The sequence below is a fragment of the Filobasidium floriforme genome, assembly GCF_021052385.1.
Source record: "Filobasidium floriforme strain CBS 6241 chromosome Unknown HD553scaffold_15, whole genome shotgun sequence".
In the NCBI taxonomy this organism is placed as follows: Eukaryota; Fungi; Basidiomycota; class Tremellomycetes; order Filobasidiales; family Filobasidiaceae; genus Filobasidium; species Filobasidium floriforme.
In genome coordinates, this window is record NW_025763636.1 from 626,850 (window position 1) to 645,961 (window position 19,112).

Sequence of the window (19,112 nt, forward strand, 5' to 3'; positions counted from 1 at the left end):
TCGCTCTTTGTTTACGTTTTTGCGCTTTCCCCCTTCGCCGCCCACGCGAAACCCGCTGCTGCTGGCCCTGTCGCTGGGTCATCGACCTTTTGGAGGTCGTCGATATCAAGGACCCTTCCACGTTGCCCCTTCCTAGTCACACTTAGACTGTAAAATAAACCCTTTGCACAGTCCGGAAATCACGCTCGAATTATGCCCCGCGAAATCATCTCTGTATCGGTCGGCCAATGTGGCAACCAGGTCGGTCTCGACATCTTGCCGCATTCAGCTTTTGTTGTTGGCGATTTGCTGATCAATGATCCCTTCCACTGACGATGGAGAACAGCTCGGTCAAGCTTTCTGGGAGCAGATCCTCAAGGTGAGCGCTTCCGAACATACCTGAGACTCGCAAGAACAGCACTGAACGATGTGGCCGTCCACAGGAACACGGCTTGGACGAGTCGGGAAAGTACATCCAGGGAAGCGGTGACGAGGATCAACAACTCAAGAGGCTCTCGGTCTACTTCCAGGAGGTCGGAGGTAGCCAGAACAAATATGTGCCTCGATCGATTCAAGCGGATTTAGAGCCTGCCGTGATCAACAGGATCAAGGCCGGTAGACTGTCCAAGTTGTTCAGGCCGGACACCTTCATCCACGTGAGTTGACCAGTACTCAATTTTCTATGTAGTATTGCATTGACTAACAAGTCCGCTCCTTTTCCTCATATAGGCCCAATCTGGTGCTGGAAACAACGCAAGTGGTCTCGTATCGGACAATGAACAATCGACATGCTAATCCTTCCTCTGCCCATCAGTTTGCAAAAGGATTTTACACTGAGGGTTAGTGGGAAGCCCTTGCGACCGGGATGATGTCTTTCAGCTGACGTATCTCTTCGACAAACAGGAGCCGAGTTGGTAGATGAGGTGCTAGACAACATCCGTCAGCAGACGGAGAACACCGACAGCCTGCAAGGTTTCCAATTACTTCACTCGCTCGGTGGTGGTACCGGTTCGGGTCTCGGAGCCTTGCTGTTGAGCAAGATTCGTGAAGAGTACCCTGACCGAATGATGGCAACGTTCTCGATCATCCCTAGTCCCAAGGTCTCGGACACTGTGGTTGAGCCTTACAACACCTTGCTGGCTACTCACAACCTGGTAGAAAACTCTGATATCACTTGTTGTCTCGACGTGAGTTTTACTACAGTTTCGGATGAGAAACCAAACAAACCTGACGGACTCACTGCATCATCAGAACGAAGCCCTCTACGATATCTGCACCAACCTGATGAAGGTCAAGGTACCGACCCACGAAGATCTGAACAACGTGATTGCTAAAGTCATGGCTGGTTTCACCAGTAAGTCCGAACATTGGACTAGAATCGAACCGGCCAGCCTGCTAATCGATAGGCTGATCTGTCAACAGCGACCTTGCGATTCCCCGGAGTGCTCAACTCTGACCTACGAAAATTGGCCGTCAACATGGTACCTTTCCCGCGACTGCACTTTTTCGCTGTCGGCTACGCTCCTCTCGTAGCAACTCAATCGCGAGCCTACCAAGTCAGTGCTAGAACCGGATCCCTATCGTCTCTGCACAGATACTCAACTTCCAGAGTCTACTCACAAAACAGGCCTCGAACGTACAAGAGCTCAACGCTCAACTCTTTGACCGTCGATCATGGTTGGTGGCTGCAGACCCCAAGATGGGCAAGTACTTGACGACGAGTATCGCCTACCGAGGGAAGCTCAGCATGCGAGACAGTACGTCTGCCCGCAGCAATAATGGGTTCAATGTGACGGGCATTGGCTGATCGAGTTTGTGTACAGTCGAAAACTCGTCGATGGAGTACCACGAAAAGCACAGCGGGTCGTTCGTCCCTTGGGTGGGCATTCTTTTTTTGTACGATGATCATGCTGTATGGAAGCTGACCATTGTTTCTAACCGTCAGATCCCTGGCAACACCCAGACCACCCTTTGTCAGGTACCTCCTATCGGTACTCCCGCTTCGGCTACTCTGGTAGCCAACTCGACCAGTATCTCGGAGGTATTCAAGCGAAACCATGCGCAATTCGTGTCGATGTTCAGGCGAAAGGCGTGAGTACCAGTATTGGCAAGTCTCCGAAATAGCCTAGATCTAACGGAATGATTACCCAGTTTCTTGCACGGTTACACCAACGAGGGAATGGACGAAATGTAAGTTCAAGCAACTTTTTCGTTGAGCGATGCAAGATTCGAGCTCACGAGTTTGTTGGTTTCACAGGGAGTTCACCGAGGCCGAGTCCAACTTGGCCGACCTGGTCAACGAGTACGAGCAGTATGCCAGTAAGTCATGCTCGAGCTTAGACTGCGGCCTTCTAGCAGAAGCTAACTGCTGTCCGAGTAGGCGCCGAGATCGATGACGACGAATACATGGAGGAAGGCGGCGAGGTGAGTCGAATTGGGACCATGTCTTTCGACACAAGAGATCCTGACAAACGCTTTATCCCTCGCAGGAACATTACGAGGAATAACAGGAATAGGAACAAGGTCAAAATACCCAAATCTAACTTGTAGAAAGCGTGTTGCCCCTTACACCCCCGATCCAACCCGTTCACGGGATAGCTTCTTGACTCTACCTCTCTTTCTCTTTCTTTTCGGTTTCTTTTCCGGGCGTATGCGCCATTACCCCCTTTTCGTGGATCCTACCTAGGAAATGCTTGGCGTAGAGCACTATCGCATTATCGGATAATACCAGTCTTGTCCATGCCGTCCTTGTTGTCAAGGGCCTCGACTACAGCGATTGCTTTCCCGGTGGCACTTCATAGCAAAGTAGTTCTGTACTTGTTCAACGTTGGACCAATATCGCTCAGAGCTGAGACTCGACGCGTCGCTGCAGACTCGTTTGTAGGAGGGGATCCTCATATCCGATCCAAGAGTTAGAAAAAGTCAGACGTCTCGATCGATCGCAAGGTGAACTCTCTGAAATCAGGCAACATTCGTCACCTTCTGGACTCGTATTTCAGGGCCATGTTCAAACAAGCCGCTCGACCAGGCTTGGCCGTAACAGCCGAGACGCTCTCGCCAGCAGCTGCACGACTCAGAGGATGTTCTTGCCGTACAGGCACCCGTGAGTCATGGACGCATCGCTTGCCTCAGCTATATACATATGATCAGCTCACTGAGAACATGCGTCTCCAGGTCTCCGAGTCCATTCTATTCACTCGACGGCTCGAGTATCGGCGGTACCCAGATCAGATCACGATGCTCGAAGCGAGTACTTCGGAGCTGGAGGAGCAGATCTTCGAGGAACCATGAAGTACCGGAGGTATAGGGAATCGAGGGATTTGGTCATGGCCGCAGAAATGAGGGAGGACGATGGACGTTCGGTCATGGCCAAGAACAACTTGCCGGGCCTGCTCGAAGGCTTTCAAGGCATGGCCAAGTCGGGACGGAAACCTTCGCGAGAAGCCTACCTAGCTCTTTTGGGAGCGGCTGCCGATTATTCTACGGAGCGATGTTTCACGGACACAGCTCCGAGCGCCAGTCAACTGATCGGCGACTCAGAGGCGGGCTCTGACTTTCTGGAAGAGCAAGGCGAGACGGGGCTCGGCTGGCAGCTCGCATGGTGTACATGGCAGGACGCTCGGCTGGGAGACGTCGATCTCGGTATCGAGGGCCTAGACCTTCTCATCAAGGTCAGCTTAGATTGCGAGATTCATCTGCAGTACGATAGCTGATTCAGAAATGATCGTACAGGCCGCCAACCCGCATCCTCAACTTCTGCCATCCCTCTTGCACTATGCGCTCGACACCCCTTCTATCGCTTCCAACCTGACGACCGAGACGTATGGCGCCCTTTTGCGAGAACCCATCAGGGCGGCCAACATCGATCACCTTACGTTGCTGCTGTACGAGATCAGGGCCAGGGGGACTGAGCTTCCCGTCGGTCGTGCGGGTCAGATCATCTCGATCGCAGCGGAACATGGCCTCGTCAGGCTGTCACTCGATCTGGCCAGGCACGAGGAGGGCGAGTATGGAAGCGATCTCGAGACGCAAGTCTGGGTGGACATTTTGAGAACGAGTGCGGATCGCTACTTTGTGAGTTGGCGTGGTGTCGCTCCAATGATGGTTTGCGTTTCGACGGGTTCTGACACGATCTTCGCATTTGTTTAGATCGACGGTGTCGAGGCTGCATGGGACAGGGTCGTTCGAACTGGTGAATTCGATCCGGACGAGGGTCTCTGTACCATCGTGATCGGCGTCGCCGGGCGACACAATCGACCCGACCTCGCCACGAGCGTGATGGAGAACCTGGGTCGGCAGGGGATCGTGCCGAAAGAGTACCACTTCCCGCCACTACTCGAGGCGCTCTGTGGGAGCGGTCGGGTCTCGGATGCGATGGAGGTTTTGACGGCCATGAGGAGCAGTGGATTCCACGCCGACCTCGTCGCGGCCGAGCCGATCGTGGGCGCGTTGAGCAAGTCGGCGGACGACGTGGACAAGGGGTTCTACGGGTTACAAGCTTTGCGTACGACGGGCAAGCAGGTCGATGTTGCCGCGTTCAACGCCGTGTTGAAGGCCGCCGAGACGTTGGGAGACGCGAACCGAGCGATGGTCATTTACCGTCAAGCTGAAGGTCTCGGCGTCGTCCCGAATCTCGAGACGTACCACGTCTTGCTATCTGCTTGCGCCTCGGCTGGGGCGGTCCCGCAAGCCGAGTACCTGCTCGGTGACATGGAAAAGCGTGGGGACGGGGTGGCGGACGGGGTGACGACGACGTCGTTGAGTTCGTCCTTCGATGCGACGACCTATGCGCTCCTGGTCGACCTCTACCTGACGGGGAGCGACTATGAAAAGGCGTTCGAGTACCTCGAGGTGATGAAGGCCAAGGGGATCCGACCTCCCTTGTCGGTCTACGAGGGTCTGGTGAAAAAGTGCGTGGCCGAGGCGGACTCGCGGAGTCAGCCGTTGTTGCAAGAGATGCAGGCTGGGCAGTACAAGCCGAGCGCGACGTTGATCGAGTATGTCAGACGGGTGGCTGGAGCGGGATCCAGAAGGCCGGAAGGAGAAGAGGGAGGTGGGCATGAGAAGAAGCCGAGACGAATCGAACCGTCATCGGGTTCGAGGAGGTTTTCACGGATGTTTCTCAGTAGTAGCGAGTCCTCAGCGAAGGGGGAGGCTAGGAAGGCACAGAAGTCGACCGAAGGGTCAGCCGAGTAGCCGGTAGAAGTAGCCCGAGCATTTACCATGTGTAACCGGAATCTGTCGTGTCGATGACAAGTTGCATTAATCACCCGATGTCGAGGTTGTCGGAATGCGATTGTGAAACGACGAGGGATGATACCGCCTGTTCGCGTAGCTCGTAGGAAGTAAATCCCGGTCTCTCTCTCGAGATCGATGACGCACCCTACACGCACGCACGTCTCTCCCTGGGCTCCCTGTGCCGCGCGCAGCTGACTGACTGCCTCTCTCTCTCTCTTTGTTCCACGGCATCCTGCGCTGGGTTGCGATCCAACGTTACCCACACCCACACTCATGCTCATGCACCCTTACCCACCTCGAACCAACTAACTAATCGATCAACTACCACCGATCAGTAGTAGTAGAGTTTCACCATCCACGATCCCCACCCACCACACCTCTACACCACCCACTACCACCTGATCGTTACCCTCTTTGCTTTCACGACACTACAGGATCGCCATCTCACCTACCATCGCTACTCCTCTACGATCCCTAGCCCGACGGATTCTACTAGTACTCGGTCGTCAACGTGAGCAGAGAGTTGCATCATTCACTGCATTCAAGTCGTCTCGTCTATTCGCCACGGCACGACGTCGTGTTTGCCTGCCCTGGTGTTTCTCTCGGTACATGTCGGAATGCTAACCTTTGCCTACCTACCTTGCTCGCCCTTTGTCTCGTTTCATCGCTTCGGACGATCCATCGTGTCAAAATGATACAGCGGGATCACTCTTCACAGCACAAAACTTGCTCCCCTTTCTCTCACATCCGACTTCTGCGACTGGCATCGTCCTTTACTACCGCCGATTCCAAACGATCCCTTTGGCATCGTCCCGCTATCGACCGAACAAGGCATGACGACAGAGGCAAAAGCAGACACCAGCTCAGCAACCGCCTCGACCTCGACTCCCAAGCCGAGCGCTCAATCGACGACGACCAGCACCACTACCGCTGCCACCCCGGCATCATCGTCTAAACCCGAGACCAACGGTCAGCCTACCGCAGCCAACGCCAGGAAACTCTCTCAGCGTCGTCCACGAGGACCTGCCAGGAGCGGATCGCAAAAGCAGAGCACCAACGCCCAATCAGAGGCTAGTGAGGCCACCAAGATCGATACCCCGGAGGATCCTGCCAACACCAAGAAACCCTCGAGGAACGCCAACAACAGGCGGAAAAACCCGGCCGTGAACAAGCCTACGTCGAACGAAAAGGACAGCGCAGCAGCCGAGACACAAGCAGCAGCGACAGAAGTAGCTACCAAGCCGCAAGTTTCGACCGAACCCGCTCAAACCAAGCAGACCCAGACCAACAAGCCTCGCAACGGAGACGTCAGGCGACAGCAGTCTCGACGCAACTCGAACAAGTCTAGCTTGACCGTACCCAACACGCTCTCCGCCAACGCCTCGAGCGCTGGAAGTTCCGTAGGCGAGTCTACCAAGTCTGCCAATACAAACGGCCGGAACAACAGGAAGCGAGGTCCGAACCAGAACAAGGGCGAGAAAACAGCAGCTCAACCGTCAACCGCTACCAACGGCAACGCCGACAACACCACCAACAACACCAACAAGCTACAAGCCATCGTCTCGCCACCTCGAAACGCCATGGATATCGCGAAAAGCACACCCAGGAACCCGAACAGGGGCAGGGAAGCTGGATTGGGAACGGTGACCAGCCTTCAACAAAAGATCGACGAGCTCAAGACTTTGCCCCCGGCTCCCGTCAACACGACCGGCATCTCAAGGAGGACGAGCTTGACATTGGGTCACGACATGGCCTCGAGCTCGCCTCTCGCCATTCCCGGATCCGGACAGGACACGTCATCGGCCACCCGATCTTCATTCTCGAGCGGAAGCCAGGGTCGACTCAAGGCCGACGCGCCCGTCTTTCAGCCTTCCAATTCGCCAGTCTCTCCCAGCGCTGTCATCAGTCCTGGTCTCGAAGCTGGTGCGGCCCAACGGGGACAGCGACAGCCATCGGGATCGTCGAACCGGTTGAGCTTTAGCGGATCTCGAAGGCCGAGCAACCCGGTCGACCAATCTGCCGGAGGGGATGCCATCGACGGTCGACAGAACGAGTGAGTCGGGCCGCGCCCGTAGCAAGCTTTACCTGTTTCTTATTGATTTTCGCTTCCCCTTTATAGCAACTCGGCTCAATACACCCACTCGCAGCAGCCCTCTCTCCAGCTATTGCAGCAACTGCAACGTCAAAGCCAGCCCCAACCGGGTTCGGTGCCGCCCAGGTTTGCCAACCAGCGAATGTCGGTCCGTGGAATGCCCGTCTACGAGGAGGAAGCCGTCGATGACAGGAACGAGTTGCCATCCCCTCCTGCGAACCATCCTCAATTGGCTCCCGGGTTCCAGTTCGGAGCGTCGCGCAGACAGCCGAGCACTGGCAACCAAGCTCATGCTGGGCTTGATGACGCTCTCGCTGCCATGACCATTGGTGGAGGGTTCGACATGGGCGGTTTGCAAGGCCAGCAGGCAGGCTTTGGTCTTCCCACTACGAGCGGTGGCGGCGGGGCCGCATCCGGCATCAATGCCAACGTGCTCGCCGGCATTGCCGCTCGAGCCAATCAACGACACCAAGCGGAATACAACCCGGTCCTCGAGCAACAACTCATGCTGCAGAAGCAGATCGAGCTGTTGCAAGAACAGCAGCGAGCGTTGTTGCAGCAAAACACGCTCCTCCAGCAGAGTCTCGGCAATCCCAATCTCTCTGCGTTGAGCCAAGCTCTTCTCGCGCAGACTGCTCAGCAGTCTCAATATCAAAACGACGATCAGAGCCGTCTGTTGCAGGAACAGTACATCAAGGTGCTGACTGCGCAGAGTCTGGCGCAGAGCCAGCAACTCGCGATGCAACAAGCTCAGCAGCAGCCCATGGCTCAGCCTCAACAACAACCGGCTCTCAGCCACCAACGAGACCAGAGTCGCGCTTCCAAATCGGGGCTGAACGACTTTGTGCTGCCTAACATGGGCCAAAGCGTCCCTCGACCCTCGAGCACGTCCAACGATGGACCCCCTCGCACGCGTCAGATGAGCGACATGGGACCGCCTGCAGCTGCTCTCGCCGGTCACCGTCGTCGCAACAGCATCCAAGCCCATCGACCTCAGAATTCTATCATTGGGTCCTTTGGAGGGTTTGTCGCTGACGTTCCCGACGACGCCGTCATGGCTCATCACCGAGCCAACAGTCGCAGCGTCGCCAACGGAGATTGGCGCAACGCCGGACCGAACAAGGAAGCGGTCCTCGACTTGGCTTCCGCTCAGGCTCAACTCCAGATGTTATCCAACTTCCGATCCAACCAGATCGGTGGAGGAGGCCATTCCAAGATGGCTTCGTTCAGCTTCCCCAACATGCTGCCCAATCTCATGATGGCCAGTACGATGGGTCCGGCCACCCAGTCGATCGTCCAGCAACAGCAAGCTTTCCAGATGCAGCTCCAGCAGCATCAAGGTCCAGGACCTCAGCGAAAGTCGCTCTTTGCGCCTTACCTGCCGCAGGGCTCTCTCCCGGCTCTTCTCGCTGCCGGCAAGCTTGTCGTCGGTGTGCTTCGAGTCAACAAGCGGAACAGATCTGACGCTTACGTAGCTACCGATGTGTTGGATGCCGACATCTACATTTGCGGTTCCAAGGATCGAAACCGTGCGTTGGAAGGAGATATCGTCGCCGTCGAATTGCTCGATGTGGACGAGGTCTGGGGGTCCAAGAAGGAAAAGGAAGAAAAGAAGCGAAAGAAGGAAGAGAATTCCGCCTACGATCAAGGCATCAACAAGGCCAACGCCCGAAAGAATGACAAGAAGAAGGACGACGTCGAAGTCGAAGGTCAGGGTATGGTTCTGTTCGACGATGAAGAGGTTACCGATGAGCAAAGGCCCACGTATGCCGGTCACGTCGTTGCCGTCGTCGAGCGAATGACTGGACAGCTCTTTTCCGGTCAGCTGGGCGTCCTTCGACCTTCGTCTGCTGCGACCAAGGAGAAGCAGGACGCCGAACGTCGAGAGCGAGGAGGTGACGACGCCGAAGTCGAGAACCACTCTCGAAAGAACAACGACCGTCCCAAGATCGTCTGGTTCAAGCCGACCGACAAGCGAGTGCCGTTGATCGCTATTCCCACGGAACAAGCTCCGAAAGACTTCATCGACAAACCCGATGCCTACGCAGACAGACTGTTTGTTGCCACTATCAAGCGATGGCCGATCACCTCACTGCATCCTTTCGGAGCGCTGGTCGACGAACTGGGATCCATCGGAGATCTCGAGACCGAAACTGCTGCATTGTTGAAAGACTGCAACTTCCCTACCGAGGAGTTCCAGGAAGCTACCATGAGGTGCCTACCTCCTGTACCCTGGTCCATCCCGGAGAGAGAGTACGAAGTCCGACGTGACATGCGCGAGGAACGAGTGTTCACCATCGATCCGGCTACCGCCAAGGACCTTGATGACGCTCTTTCGATCAAGAAGAAGGAGGACGGTACTTACGAAGTTGGAGTTCACATCGCCGATGTTTCGCACTTTGTTCGACCGAACACTGCCCTGGATAGGGATGCTCGCAAACGTGCGACTAGCGTCTACCTGGTCCAGCGAGCGGTACCCATGCTTCCGCCTTTGCTCTCTGAGCAGCTCTGCAGTCTCGTTCCGGGAGTTGAACGGTTGACGTTCTCGGTATTCTTCAACCTCGACAAGGATGGCAACGTGATTAGCAAGGAATTTGCCAAGACGATCATCAAGTCGTGTGCGAAGCTTGCTTACGACGATGCTCAAAGGGTACTCGACGGCGGCAAACTCGACAAGGAAGTCGAAGAGGGCCATGACGTCTCCGCTATCGAGGAAGACATCAAGGCGCTCAACGATATCGCTGGCAAGATTCGAGATCGACGATTCAAGGACGGTGCCCTCAAGATCGATCAACCCAAATTGGCATTCGTATTGGATGAATCTGGCAAGCCTCGAGACGTTCGCCCTTACGTTCGCAAGGCTTCGAACGATTTGATCGAGGAGGTGAGTCTGATCTGCGATCCGGCGGTAGACTCGCTATTCTTATTTTACCTTGCCTACAGTACATGCTTCTGGCGAACATGGCGGTTGCGGCTGTGATCGCTAACGGCCTGCCCGAGCAAGCGCTCCTGCGACGTCACGAGGCACCTATCAATCGACGGGTCGAAGCTTTCATCGATCGAGCGAAGCGTCTCGGCTTCGAATTTGCGGGTGTCGGGTCGAGCGAGATGCAAGCTGGTTTCGAGAACGTGGAAGACTTCGGTGACAAGCTCTGTCTCCAGATCTTGGCCACTCGGGCTATGACTAGGTGAGCCTCACTTCCTGTCCTCGTCATCTTGTCATCATGCGCTGAAAGTTACTCGGTGTTGTATAGGGCGAAATACTTCTGCGCTGGAATGCTCGACATTGCCAAATATGGCCACTTTGCCCTGAACGCGCCCGTTTACACTCACTTTACCGTAAGACCTGTTTCACCGGAACATTCTCGGTAAGCCCTAAGCTGAAATATATCTCCTGTCATTCTAGAGTCCTATTCGTCGATATGTAAGCTCTAAGCACTCTCAGGTTGTTTGCAAACTAGACACTTATCCCTTTTTTGACAGGCGGACATTCTGGTCCATCGAATGCTCGAAGCATCGATCAACAGTGGTACGTAGAACGATTCATGCAGGAATACCCCTGGACCGCAACTTACTTGAACTTGTCGACACGCAGACGTTCCCGAAGCCAAATTCGTCATGGACCGCGATCAAGTCGCAAAGTGCGCTCAACACTGCAACGCCAAGCGGGATGCTGCCAAGATTGCCCAAGAGCAATCAGACCACCTTCACTTGTGCTACCTCATCGACGATCTCACAAAGAAGTATGGACCTGTTGTTCGAGATGCGAAGATTGTGGGCGTACTAGACAGCGCTTTCGACGTGGTTGTGGTATGTGATCAAGTTTTCGAACGCATCAGGAGAACAATACTGATCTTTTACGCCCTATCCGCAGCCTGAATTCCGAATCGAGAAGCGCGTGCACGCCGACAAGATGCCGCTCCTGAATCACGTTTATGACGAGCACAAACGAAACCTCTCGTAGGTCTTACAACTTGGCACACTGCCCATCACCTAGCTTCGTGATTGGTCTGACAAACCTTGCTTTTCCGTAGGCTTTACTGGGACACGAAAGACGTTCTCTCGTACCTTGCTGCCGAGACCGATGACGAATACATCAAGAAGGTGCTCGCTCAGGGCAAAGCTCGCACTGCTACTGACGAGGATGCCAAAGCTTCCATCCAGGGCTCCAAATCGGTCAACAAGGAGCCTCTCAAGTTTGAGAACGTGAAGACTACTCCTGGAGGTCATCGTATCCAGGTCATCGAGGAGTTGCAGACCGTTCCGGTAAGCTTAACCACCAGGCCAGGCTAGGTACTCGGGCTCATCGAGTTCACAATACAGGTCATGATCGTTGCCGACGTTACCAAGTCGCCACCCGTGATCCAATGTTTGGCTGTCTCGCCTTTCGCTTCAGGCCAGGAATAGGCACACACTGCTTCATAGCATGCGCTGTTCGCATAATGTCTCTGTTTGTGTAATGTATCATTGATGACTCGTGCAAATGTTTGACTATATACATCGATTGTGTCTCCGAGATTGGCGATAGTTTCATGATGATACAGTGGAAGTGGCCTAACCGTAAAGATACTCAAAGAACGGCGTCTTGCCCCGCCTCTGCGACACGTGATCGTTGTCCAGCTTGGCCCGTCGCTCCGGGAAAAGATTGATATGTAGCGGAATGTCAAATTCGCTAGTGAACGGTGCGGCTGAATCGCTTGTGCGAGATGAGGAAGTCTCGTTTGCGGCCAGGATCATCGAATCGAGCAGACTGCTTGTCGACTCTGCATAGCCCTCTTCATCGGAAGCTTCGCCGTCATCGTCACGTGACCGTTGTTCCCCGATTAACTTGCTCTCGGACCGACGCTTTCGGCGCAGAGTAGAGGGCGGCGCATGTGCGACTTCAGCCGGTACCAAGGTGGTGTCACCCTCCGCCTCGGAGTCCAGGTCACTCTGCGCATCGAGTCTGTCTGCCTCTGACAGGAATGCGGCACGTCGCGCTGCCGACCTGGCTTGACCCCCTGAACTACCGCATTCGGTCTCGGTGTCACTGTCCGCAAGTCCAGAACTGGCCGTTTCCGAATCTGATGTGGTAGCGAAGCCGGCTTCGCTACCGGTTGTAAAGTCGGTATCCAATTCACTGTTGTCGGGTGTCAACAATTGAAGGCGGGTCGAGAGGGCTGGCGTGGAGAGAGCCGCAGGCTGAAGGATATGGGTGATACGGTATAACGGCGACCAGTTGTAAGCTGCTCCGGGATCGTCGTGATTTGTGGGTGTAGGTGGAAGTGTCTGACCTGCGTGAAGGATCTGAGATTAGTCAATAGCGAGATTTGTCCGGGCTACATCGACTTACTGAAACTGATTAGCCCATAGTACCTCACCAGGAGGTGGACTATTAACCTTTCCCAGCCGTCTGCAATAGCCCATACCAGATGACCCGGTGCCCTGACTACCTCGATGATTGCTTGGCGCTGCGCGTTCATGTCATACGGGCCGCTCATAGACGACGTGTATAACGAGGTCAACAAGCTAGACAACGAGTGTGGCGAAGATGCGGGATGCAATGAGAAAGGGCGTGGCAGCCGTCTCGCAGTAGAGGTTGACGAGCCTGCCAGTAGTTCCTGCTGTTGCGCCTGGGATACCGTCTCTGCCAGGGGGACCTGGGAGCCGGAAGCTGTTTGCGAAGTCTTGACGTTGACCAGGGTTGGGTCGATGATTCGGGGTTGTCCAAACCCGTCGATATCCTGAATCTGAATCCCCTGAAGCGTCGCCGCGATCTCGTCGTCTCCCAGCTCGCAGCCACTCCAACCTCGCAGCTCCTTCTCTACGATCTTGACGACCACCTCGGCTCGTCTGCCTCGTTTCCTAAGCATGCTACGGACTCCCTTCAGACTGAGCGTATATTTGCCAGCTTCGGTGGAAACTGGTTCCGATACGGGGGCAGCCGGCGAAGGTACAGAGGCTGTACGGATAGCGGCAGCGGCTGGAGACCGGGATGAAGGATGAGTGAACGTGGATGTGTATCGGGGAGCGGGCGGCATCAGGTCGATTCGGGAGGGGAGAGCCGCGTGTGGATTATGAGCAAGCATTGCTGAGATTTATGAAGCGATCAAGTGAGATTTGGCCTCCGATGTCGAATGAAGCTTCGAGCTTACCATTTTCCCTACGCCTCTCTCGACGCTTTCCAACCTTGCCGACCTTGTCATCTTGCCGCTTTCGAGCTTGAGCGAGGGCATGTTCTCGCTGTTGGAGGAGGTAAGAGTCTCGAGTCGCTTGCTCTTTCGACTTGGGGTTCACCAAGATCGAGGGAATGTATAGGCTAAGCGATCGATCAGGCTCATATATCAGTCTCCGGCTTCCAGCTGAAGGAGACGGTGATGGGGCACGGTGATGACGTACCGTGACGTCTCGGTCGGCAAGGGGCCGGTAGCATAGGTGGTCATGTTGAGAGGTTTCGATAGAGACGTGTGGTTTCAATGTCACTTTGAATTCGACGTTAAAGAGACTTGCCAAATCAGCCAGGTCGAGGTGGTATCGAAGCTGTATCCAGCTATAGTATCTAGCAAGTGAGTCCCTCGGCCCGTCCATCTCTCTCGGCGATCGCCACCAAACAACCCGCGTCGTCTCGGTCGATCGGGCAAAAAGCGCGATCCGATCGACCAGCAGCTAGCAAGTGATATAGAATGCAGTCGTTACCTATGAAAGCAATACAACTATATACTTGGAGATGGCAAAGACATGCTGGACACGTAAAAGATCGGCTAGGGTGGTCCTGGATCGTAAAGGATCGTCGTTGGAAATATACATGCAGCGGTCGACCTGTGCTCTTCTAGAACTTGTAGTTCAAGCGCTGGTCAGGCTCGACTTGGCCGTTCAGGGTCGACTATCGGGCCTCCATCTCCCGTGAACCTGACGATCCACAGTCGTACGAATCCAAGGGGGCAGTCTGCCTCTGATTCGTCCAAGACGCGATCTCGCACTCAAGCGCATCGATAAGAGCGTCGCCTTTTCCGCCTTCGATATCTCGTTGTCCTTCGTAAAACTTGCTTCTGATGGCGTAAACGTCGGCCAGGATATCCTTCAAAAGACTGCCAATCGGCTCTTCAGCAACCTGTCGAGGGATCCACCGGCCACAGTCATCCCTCGTCTTGTACAAGGGGGTATAGACGTGTAGAGTCGAATAGATTATCTTCAGGTCGGAATCGGTTATTGGCATGTCGTGATCGATCCCATGACCCGGTCGGCTGAGGAAGTCGGGGATCAAATCGTGGTCAAATGGAGAAATGTCTAATCCTGTGTCAGACCCGATAGAGACTCGGGTCGAGCTAGCTGGTGTTTCGCCTTGCTCCCCATCCCCTTCCTCTTCCTCCTTCTCTTCGTCCGTCTCCGATTCTCGTCCGACCACGGCTGACTCCATCGTGGCCAGAAAGTGGCTGTGTTTGCTCGTAGCGGGATAAGCGGCGGTCGATAAATCGTACCGGCTCAGCTTTGAGAGGTTCGGGACGACGATCTCTTGGATTCCAAACAAGCTGTTGGTGCGTGTCGCTCCAGTACAGCCCGCGGCTTCGTTGTAAGCGTTTGCATTCTGGTTCCAGTCGTCGGACCCGATTGGGACGTCGACTGCGGGTTCCTCGAGATATCCGTCGTAAAGAGTGTGCTCGCTTCCCTCCATCAGGCTTAATCTGATAGCCTCTTGCATGCACTCGCTGTCCGTCTTGTTCAGACCTCGCTGATCCATAGCGACGCCGAACGAAAAGCGCTGGTAGGTATCCTCATCCTCGATCTCGTCGACATCCTGGTCAGTATCGATGACGCTCGCCGATTTCTTCTGCTTCGAGTATTCGGAACGACCGGTAGTAGAACTCGAATCGGATATGGATTCGTCTCCATTAAAATCTCCGCTAGTCTCGCGTTCGTCCTCGACCAAAGCGGCGCTCTTCCAATACGCCCGGCAGTGATCGTTGGAAAAGACTGGAGAGCCGCCAGAACGACAGGACGATTCGTTCCAAGGTGGTCCGAATCTTTCGTCCGGACTCATCCCGACAGGTATGTACCCGCTTGAGTGGACATCCAGGTCCTGGAAATCGGTTTCATCCTGGCCGTAGTAATCGCACGCTGGAAGCTTGAGATTCCCGTCGCCAGCCGACGCGACCGGGAGACCGTCACATCTTTCGGCCTCTTGCAAGGTGGTAGCATCGGAACCGAACGACTCGGTATCACTGGCTGCTTCCGGGGTGGCGCAGATTCTTCGAAACTTTGCGGCTCGTGGGGAGCAATCGGGTGATGGAGGTGGATAAGATTTATAGGTTGCGTGATGATGATTTTCGCTTTGGAGGACCAGGTCGGCGGAATGATGATCGTCGGATACTTCTGGATGTTGGAAACATCGATGTTAGATGGAACTTGCGGATACCAATATTTGCCATTCGCTTACCATGTGGTTCGTTTTGATCGTTCATCACGACCCCCGGATCCTCCGCCTCCAAGATGTGATCGGTGCGCGTTTGGACTTTCTGAATGAGAAATTCTTCTTGTCGGAATTCATCCAACGTAGAGCCTATTTGAGACGGGAAGGGAGCGTCATCGATTTTGCGCTGCTTAGAGGCCCTGGTCGAGGACGGTTTGTCGTGATAGAAATCTTCATATGCGGGGATAGTTTGCTGAATCTTGGCCGACGTTCCGATGTTGGTCTTTTCCATCAACGGTTGTCCCGGTAATGGGGGACGCTTAAAGCCAGCTCCGATAGAAGTGAATGTTCTACACTTCTGAGCGGACGTGCGCATACTGTTATGAAGACGAGGAAGGGGACGCGAACGTGAATCAGCCTCGAGATCCTCGCGGTAAATCAAGGTGAAACGCGCGAAAGAATGCTTGCCTTGAGCGGTGCGTGTCTTTCGGCATCCTTGATGACGATGACGCTGGCGTTGCTCAGGATGACAATGGTAGAATACTGAGGCCAGCCGCTAATCGATCACGATGGAGTTGGTAAACGTCGAGATGGAGAATTGACGAGAGATCAATCTGGTTGTATGAATATGTTGAGAGATGAGAGATGGTTGATGGGAGATGGGTGATGAGACGGGGGATGATCGGTCATGTCCGAGGGGGAAGGGCGGGGGGAGGGGCGACGTGTATACAAATCGATGATCAGCACATACATCACTAGCAGCTAGCAAACGTCATACCCCCCCCCCCCCGCTCTCTCATTCATCATCTCATAGATCTTAGATCTCATCCCCCCGTCTCTGGACATCGAGCATAGAGACAACAACAGCAATCTAACTAGTGACCTGCCACCCCGTTCTCATCATCATGCCACCGATCCCGCCACAATCCAGATGGCATTGTTACGCCGTATGTACTACCAAGCATTTCGCCTCGAGGGATACCTGCTCATTATTCGTTGACCTCTGCTTCTCGCTCCCAGTGCAACAGCTACTTTGCAGAACCCGTCAGGAACAGCGAAGAGGATCTTCCACTCTGCCCCAACTGTACATCGGACGTCGTCGTGGATGTGAGTCGTAGCCTCGCAACGCAGGGCCTCCCATCAACGGTTGGATCTCCAGCGTATCGAGCTGACATGATGCGATCTCGTTACTTGCCCTTGCTTGCCTCAGCGGGACACGGCGGAAAGCGAAGATGGATGGCAAACGGACGGATCTGCCGACCGAGAGCTAGAGAATCCTCCTTCTCCCGGATCAGGGCCTGTGTTTCCAGGCGGATCGAGCTTTTTCAATCCACCGAGCATGGTCAACAACCGACCGACCGAACCCAGACCAACGGCATCTCGAACTACCGCCACCAACCCATCGGTCGGTGGTGGTTGGATGGACATGATAGGAAGCGTGCTCGGAATGACGGGGACCGGAGAGGGAGACGAGGGTCGGAGCGGACAGGGCACCTCTACCGGTGGACCTGCCATTCGAACGTTCCGCTTTGGGACCCCGGGAGGTGGTGGGACGGTCGCGGGGGGATCCATCTCTTTCGGCGGGCCGTCACGACTCGCTCGAGGTCCAGACGGTCGCTTCCCGCTCATGGGATCTCCAGATGAAGAGCGATCGAATCTGGACAACGACGGCCGACCGCCCGATCGAGGCGCTAATCGCAATCGCAACGATCCTGCTCGTCAGGAAGCAGATGATCTTGGGGACATTCTCACGGGTCTAATGGGCGGCGGATCTATGCATCGAGTCGGTGGACGTGGAGACGGTCCGGCAGTCTTCACCAACGCCCGCCCCGCAGGGATGACCCCGAATCGACCGGACACTCTCGAGGGCATGCTCCAGGCAATGATGCTCCACATGATGCACCCCCAAGACGATGAAGTGCCCTGGTTCATGCAAGGAGCAGGACTAGGGGGAGGCGATCGAGGTAGACTGGGCGACTATGTGTACACACAAGGTTAGCGAGATCTCTCTCACAACACATACTATCCGCTGACTTTACCATCCTATATCGTAACGCATCCGAAAAGAGGGTTTCGATGAGATCATGGAGAGTATGTTGGAGGCTGCGGCTCAACACAACCACCCACCGCCGGCGAGCGAGACTGTCATCGAGGGGCTTCCCCGGTTACGGTTGGACCAGGAAACTCTGGGTGGGTTCGAAGATGGCCCGCTACGAGCGACCATGTCGTTGACATAGCGAGATGTGATGGGGCCTGTCGCACCGAAATAGATTCGATCCAACAAACCAACTCGTCGTGCAACATCTGCTTTGACGACTTTCAGCTGGACGAAGAAGTCGTCAAGATCCCTTGCAAGTAAGTCTGTAGATGTTCAGCTGCCGCTTGCTGTCAGGTTTCACGTCCCTGATCGCTTTGCCACAGGCATCTATTCCATACGCCGTGTCTCGTACCTTGGCTCAAGCAGAATGGAACTTGTCCAGTTTGGTGAGTCAAGCGGCTCGTGAAAGATCTCTTGCGTGAACATACGTTGATATATACCTTGCTCCCCGCTTGTAGTCGTTTCTCACTTGTGCCTGATGCCGAAGCCCGACAATCTGCGTCTTCGTCCGATAGGACCGGTGGAGCGCCACCGACTGGATCGGTGAACCCATTTGCGGCCGTTCTCAGCGGATTGTCTGGGCTCTTGCAAACGCAGAGGGCGCCTGTGGCTTCGACTTCCGAACAACCCGCATCGACCCAGGATACGCAACCTCGGGATCTACCTCAGGTTGACGAGAGCAGTCAAGGCGAGGGACCCGCATCGGCAACCGCACTGCCACTTGTCACCGTTGAATCAGATACGACGATGGCATCACCAACCGCGCAGTCGGGTCGAGAAGTCGAGTCCACGCCGCAAACGCCTGCGCCTGCGCCCTATGCCAGCGCGATTCCTTCAGATTACCGTGAAACCATGCGTCGACGGGAACAAGACATGCGCGAGAGGCGTGCTCAGAGCCGGGATCAACCAGATCATGAATAGGAAGGGGCGACATGTGCAGTGAGAAAGTCTTCGATCCTAGTCGATGAGCCTGAGAAGAGGGCATATACACCAGTCACACTATTCATCAACTCTTCTGCCTCTAGCGATATACGAATGAGCAGATGGAAGCGGATTGTAAAGCGTTTTGATCGCAGACGGCGCCCTGCCATTACCGTTGCGATACATGATATACCCTTTCTGATCTTGGAACGACGATTCGCCGATGCTCATGTATTCCTAGATGTCCAACGCTCAAGACAAAAAGGGTGCAGGTGGAAGAACAATAAGCGACTTGACGCGACGATCATCAGGATCGTGACGTCCGGGAAGCCTGATCGAAAACGCACTACATAAGCAGCTTGTTGCTTCTTTCATACCAATATATATGATAATACTAT

At 54.8% G+C, this 19,112-nt stretch overlaps 6 protein-coding genes across 6 annotated transcripts; 4 read left to right on the plus strand and 2 right to left on the minus strand.

Moving 5' to 3' along the window:
• The first annotated feature begins 82 nt into the window (after window positions 1-82).
• HD553DRAFT_286178 (Tubulin/FtsZ, GTPase domain-containing protein) lies at window positions 83-2,869 on the plus strand. The gene is made up of 15 exons (XM_046178252.1): window positions 83-240; window positions 326-358; window positions 423-635; window positions 709-732; window positions 794-818; window positions 883-1,166; window positions 1,231-1,333; window positions 1,402-1,535; window positions 1,607-1,736; window positions 1,803-1,858; window positions 1,925-2,070; window positions 2,131-2,169; window positions 2,237-2,298; window positions 2,360-2,403; window positions 2,469-2,869. The coding sequence occupies exons 1-15, from the start codon at window positions 193-195 to the stop codon at window positions 2,484-2,486; spliced, it is 1,359 nt and encodes a 452-aa protein (XP_046035505.1). The 5' UTR covers window positions 83-192; the 3' UTR covers window positions 2,487-2,869.
• Window positions 2,870-3,389: 520 nt separating this feature from the next.
• On the plus strand, window positions 3,390-5,175 carry HD553DRAFT_273874 (uncharacterized protein; the record flags this gene model as incomplete). The annotated part of the gene is made up of 3 exons (XM_046177838.1): window positions 3,390-3,650; window positions 3,712-4,053; window positions 4,129-5,175. 3 exons carry the CDS (start codon window positions 3,390-3,392, stop codon window positions 5,173-5,175), a joined length of 1,650 nt encoding a protein of 549 aa, XP_046035506.1.
• Window positions 5,176-8,363: 3,188 nt separating this feature from the next.
• Window positions 8,364-11,716, plus strand: HD553DRAFT_274003 (RNB-domain-containing protein; the record flags this gene model as incomplete). The annotated part of the gene is made up of 9 exons (XM_046177844.1): window positions 8,364-10,193; window positions 10,253-10,497; window positions 10,564-10,648; window positions 10,716-10,733; window positions 10,793-10,835; window positions 10,905-11,119; window positions 11,184-11,269; window positions 11,344-11,575; window positions 11,633-11,716. The coding sequence occupies 9 exons, from the start codon at window positions 8,364-8,366 to the stop codon at window positions 11,714-11,716; spliced, it is 2,838 nt and encodes a 945-aa protein (XP_046035507.1).
• Window positions 11,717-11,814: 98 nt separating this feature from the next.
• On the minus strand, window positions 11,815-13,817 carry HD553DRAFT_351055 (uncharacterized protein). The gene is made up of 4 exons (XM_046183583.1): window positions 13,688-13,817; window positions 13,444-13,607; window positions 12,642-13,379; window positions 11,815-12,582 (listed from the first exon to the last, which is right to left on the minus strand). Exons 1-4 carry the CDS (start codon window positions 13,729-13,731, stop codon window positions 11,864-11,866), a joined length of 1,665 nt encoding a protein of 554 aa, XP_046035508.1. The 5' UTR covers window positions 13,732-13,817; the 3' UTR covers window positions 11,815-11,863.
• A 130-nt stretch (window positions 13,818-13,947) lies between these two features.
• On the minus strand, window positions 13,948-16,303 carry HD553DRAFT_64936 (uncharacterized protein). Its single transcript, XM_046184387.1, has 3 exons — window positions 16,164-16,303; window positions 15,723-16,072; window positions 13,948-15,658 (listed from the first exon to the last, which is right to left on the minus strand). Exons 1-3 carry the CDS (start codon window positions 16,187-16,189, stop codon window positions 14,172-14,174), a joined length of 1,863 nt encoding a protein of 620 aa, XP_046035509.1. The 5' UTR covers window positions 16,190-16,303; the 3' UTR covers window positions 13,948-14,171.
• Window positions 16,304-16,511: 208 nt separating this feature from the next.
• On the plus strand, window positions 16,512-19,109 carry HD553DRAFT_314066 (uncharacterized protein). The gene is made up of 7 exons (XM_046180306.1): window positions 16,512-16,642; window positions 16,716-16,802; window positions 16,906-17,689; window positions 17,763-17,885; window positions 17,966-18,050; window positions 18,117-18,179; window positions 18,252-19,109. The coding sequence occupies exons 1-7, from the start codon at window positions 16,601-16,603 to the stop codon at window positions 18,712-18,714; spliced, it is 1,647 nt and encodes a 548-aa protein (XP_046035510.1). The 5' UTR covers window positions 16,512-16,600; the 3' UTR covers window positions 18,715-19,109.
• Window positions 19,110-19,112: the final 3 nt, after the last annotated feature.

Coding starts and splice junctions, on each gene's coding strand:
- HD553DRAFT_286178 (XM_046178252.1), top strand. CDS start 193: ATGCCCCGCGAAATCATCTCTGTATCGGTCGGCCAATGTGGCAACCAG. Junction 241..325: donor TCGGCCAATGTGGCAACCAG/GTCGGTCTCGAC, acceptor GATGGAGAACAG/CTCGGTCAAGCTTTCTGGGA. Junction 1,536..1,606: donor CTCAATCGCGAGCCTACCAA/GTCAGTGCTAGA, acceptor CTCACAAAACAG/GCCTCGAACGTACAAGAGCT.
- HD553DRAFT_351055 (XM_046183583.1), bottom strand. CDS start 13,731: ATGACCACCTATGCTACCGGCCCCTTGCCGACCGAGACGTCACG. Junction 13,608..13,687: donor TTGCCGACCGAGACGTCACG/GTACGTCATCAC, acceptor TCGATCGCTTAG/CCTATACATTCCCTCGATCT. Junction 12,583..12,641: donor CTATGGGCTAATCAGTTTCA/GTAAGTCGATGT, acceptor TCCTTCACGCAG/GTCAGACACTTCCACCTACA.
- HD553DRAFT_64936 (XM_046184387.1), bottom strand. CDS start 16,189: ATGCCGAAAGACACGCACCGCTCAAG. Junction 16,073..16,163: donor AAAGACACGCACCGCTCAAG/GCAAGCATTCTT, acceptor TCTTCATAACAG/TATGCGCACGTCCGCTCAGA. Junction 15,659..15,722: donor CGATCAAAACGAACCACATG/GTAAGCGAATGG, acceptor TCCAACATCCAG/AAGTATCCGACGATCATCAT.
- HD553DRAFT_314066 (XM_046180306.1), top strand. CDS start 16,601: ATGCCACCGATCCCGCCACAATCCAGATGGCATTGTTACGCC. Junction 18,051..18,116: donor GTCGTCAAGATCCCTTGCAA/GTAAGTCTGTAG, acceptor GCTTTGCCACAG/GCATCTATTCCATACGCCGT. Junction 18,180..18,251: donor AATGGAACTTGTCCAGTTTG/GTGAGTCAAGCG, acceptor CCCCGCTTGTAG/TCGTTTCTCACTTGTGCCTG.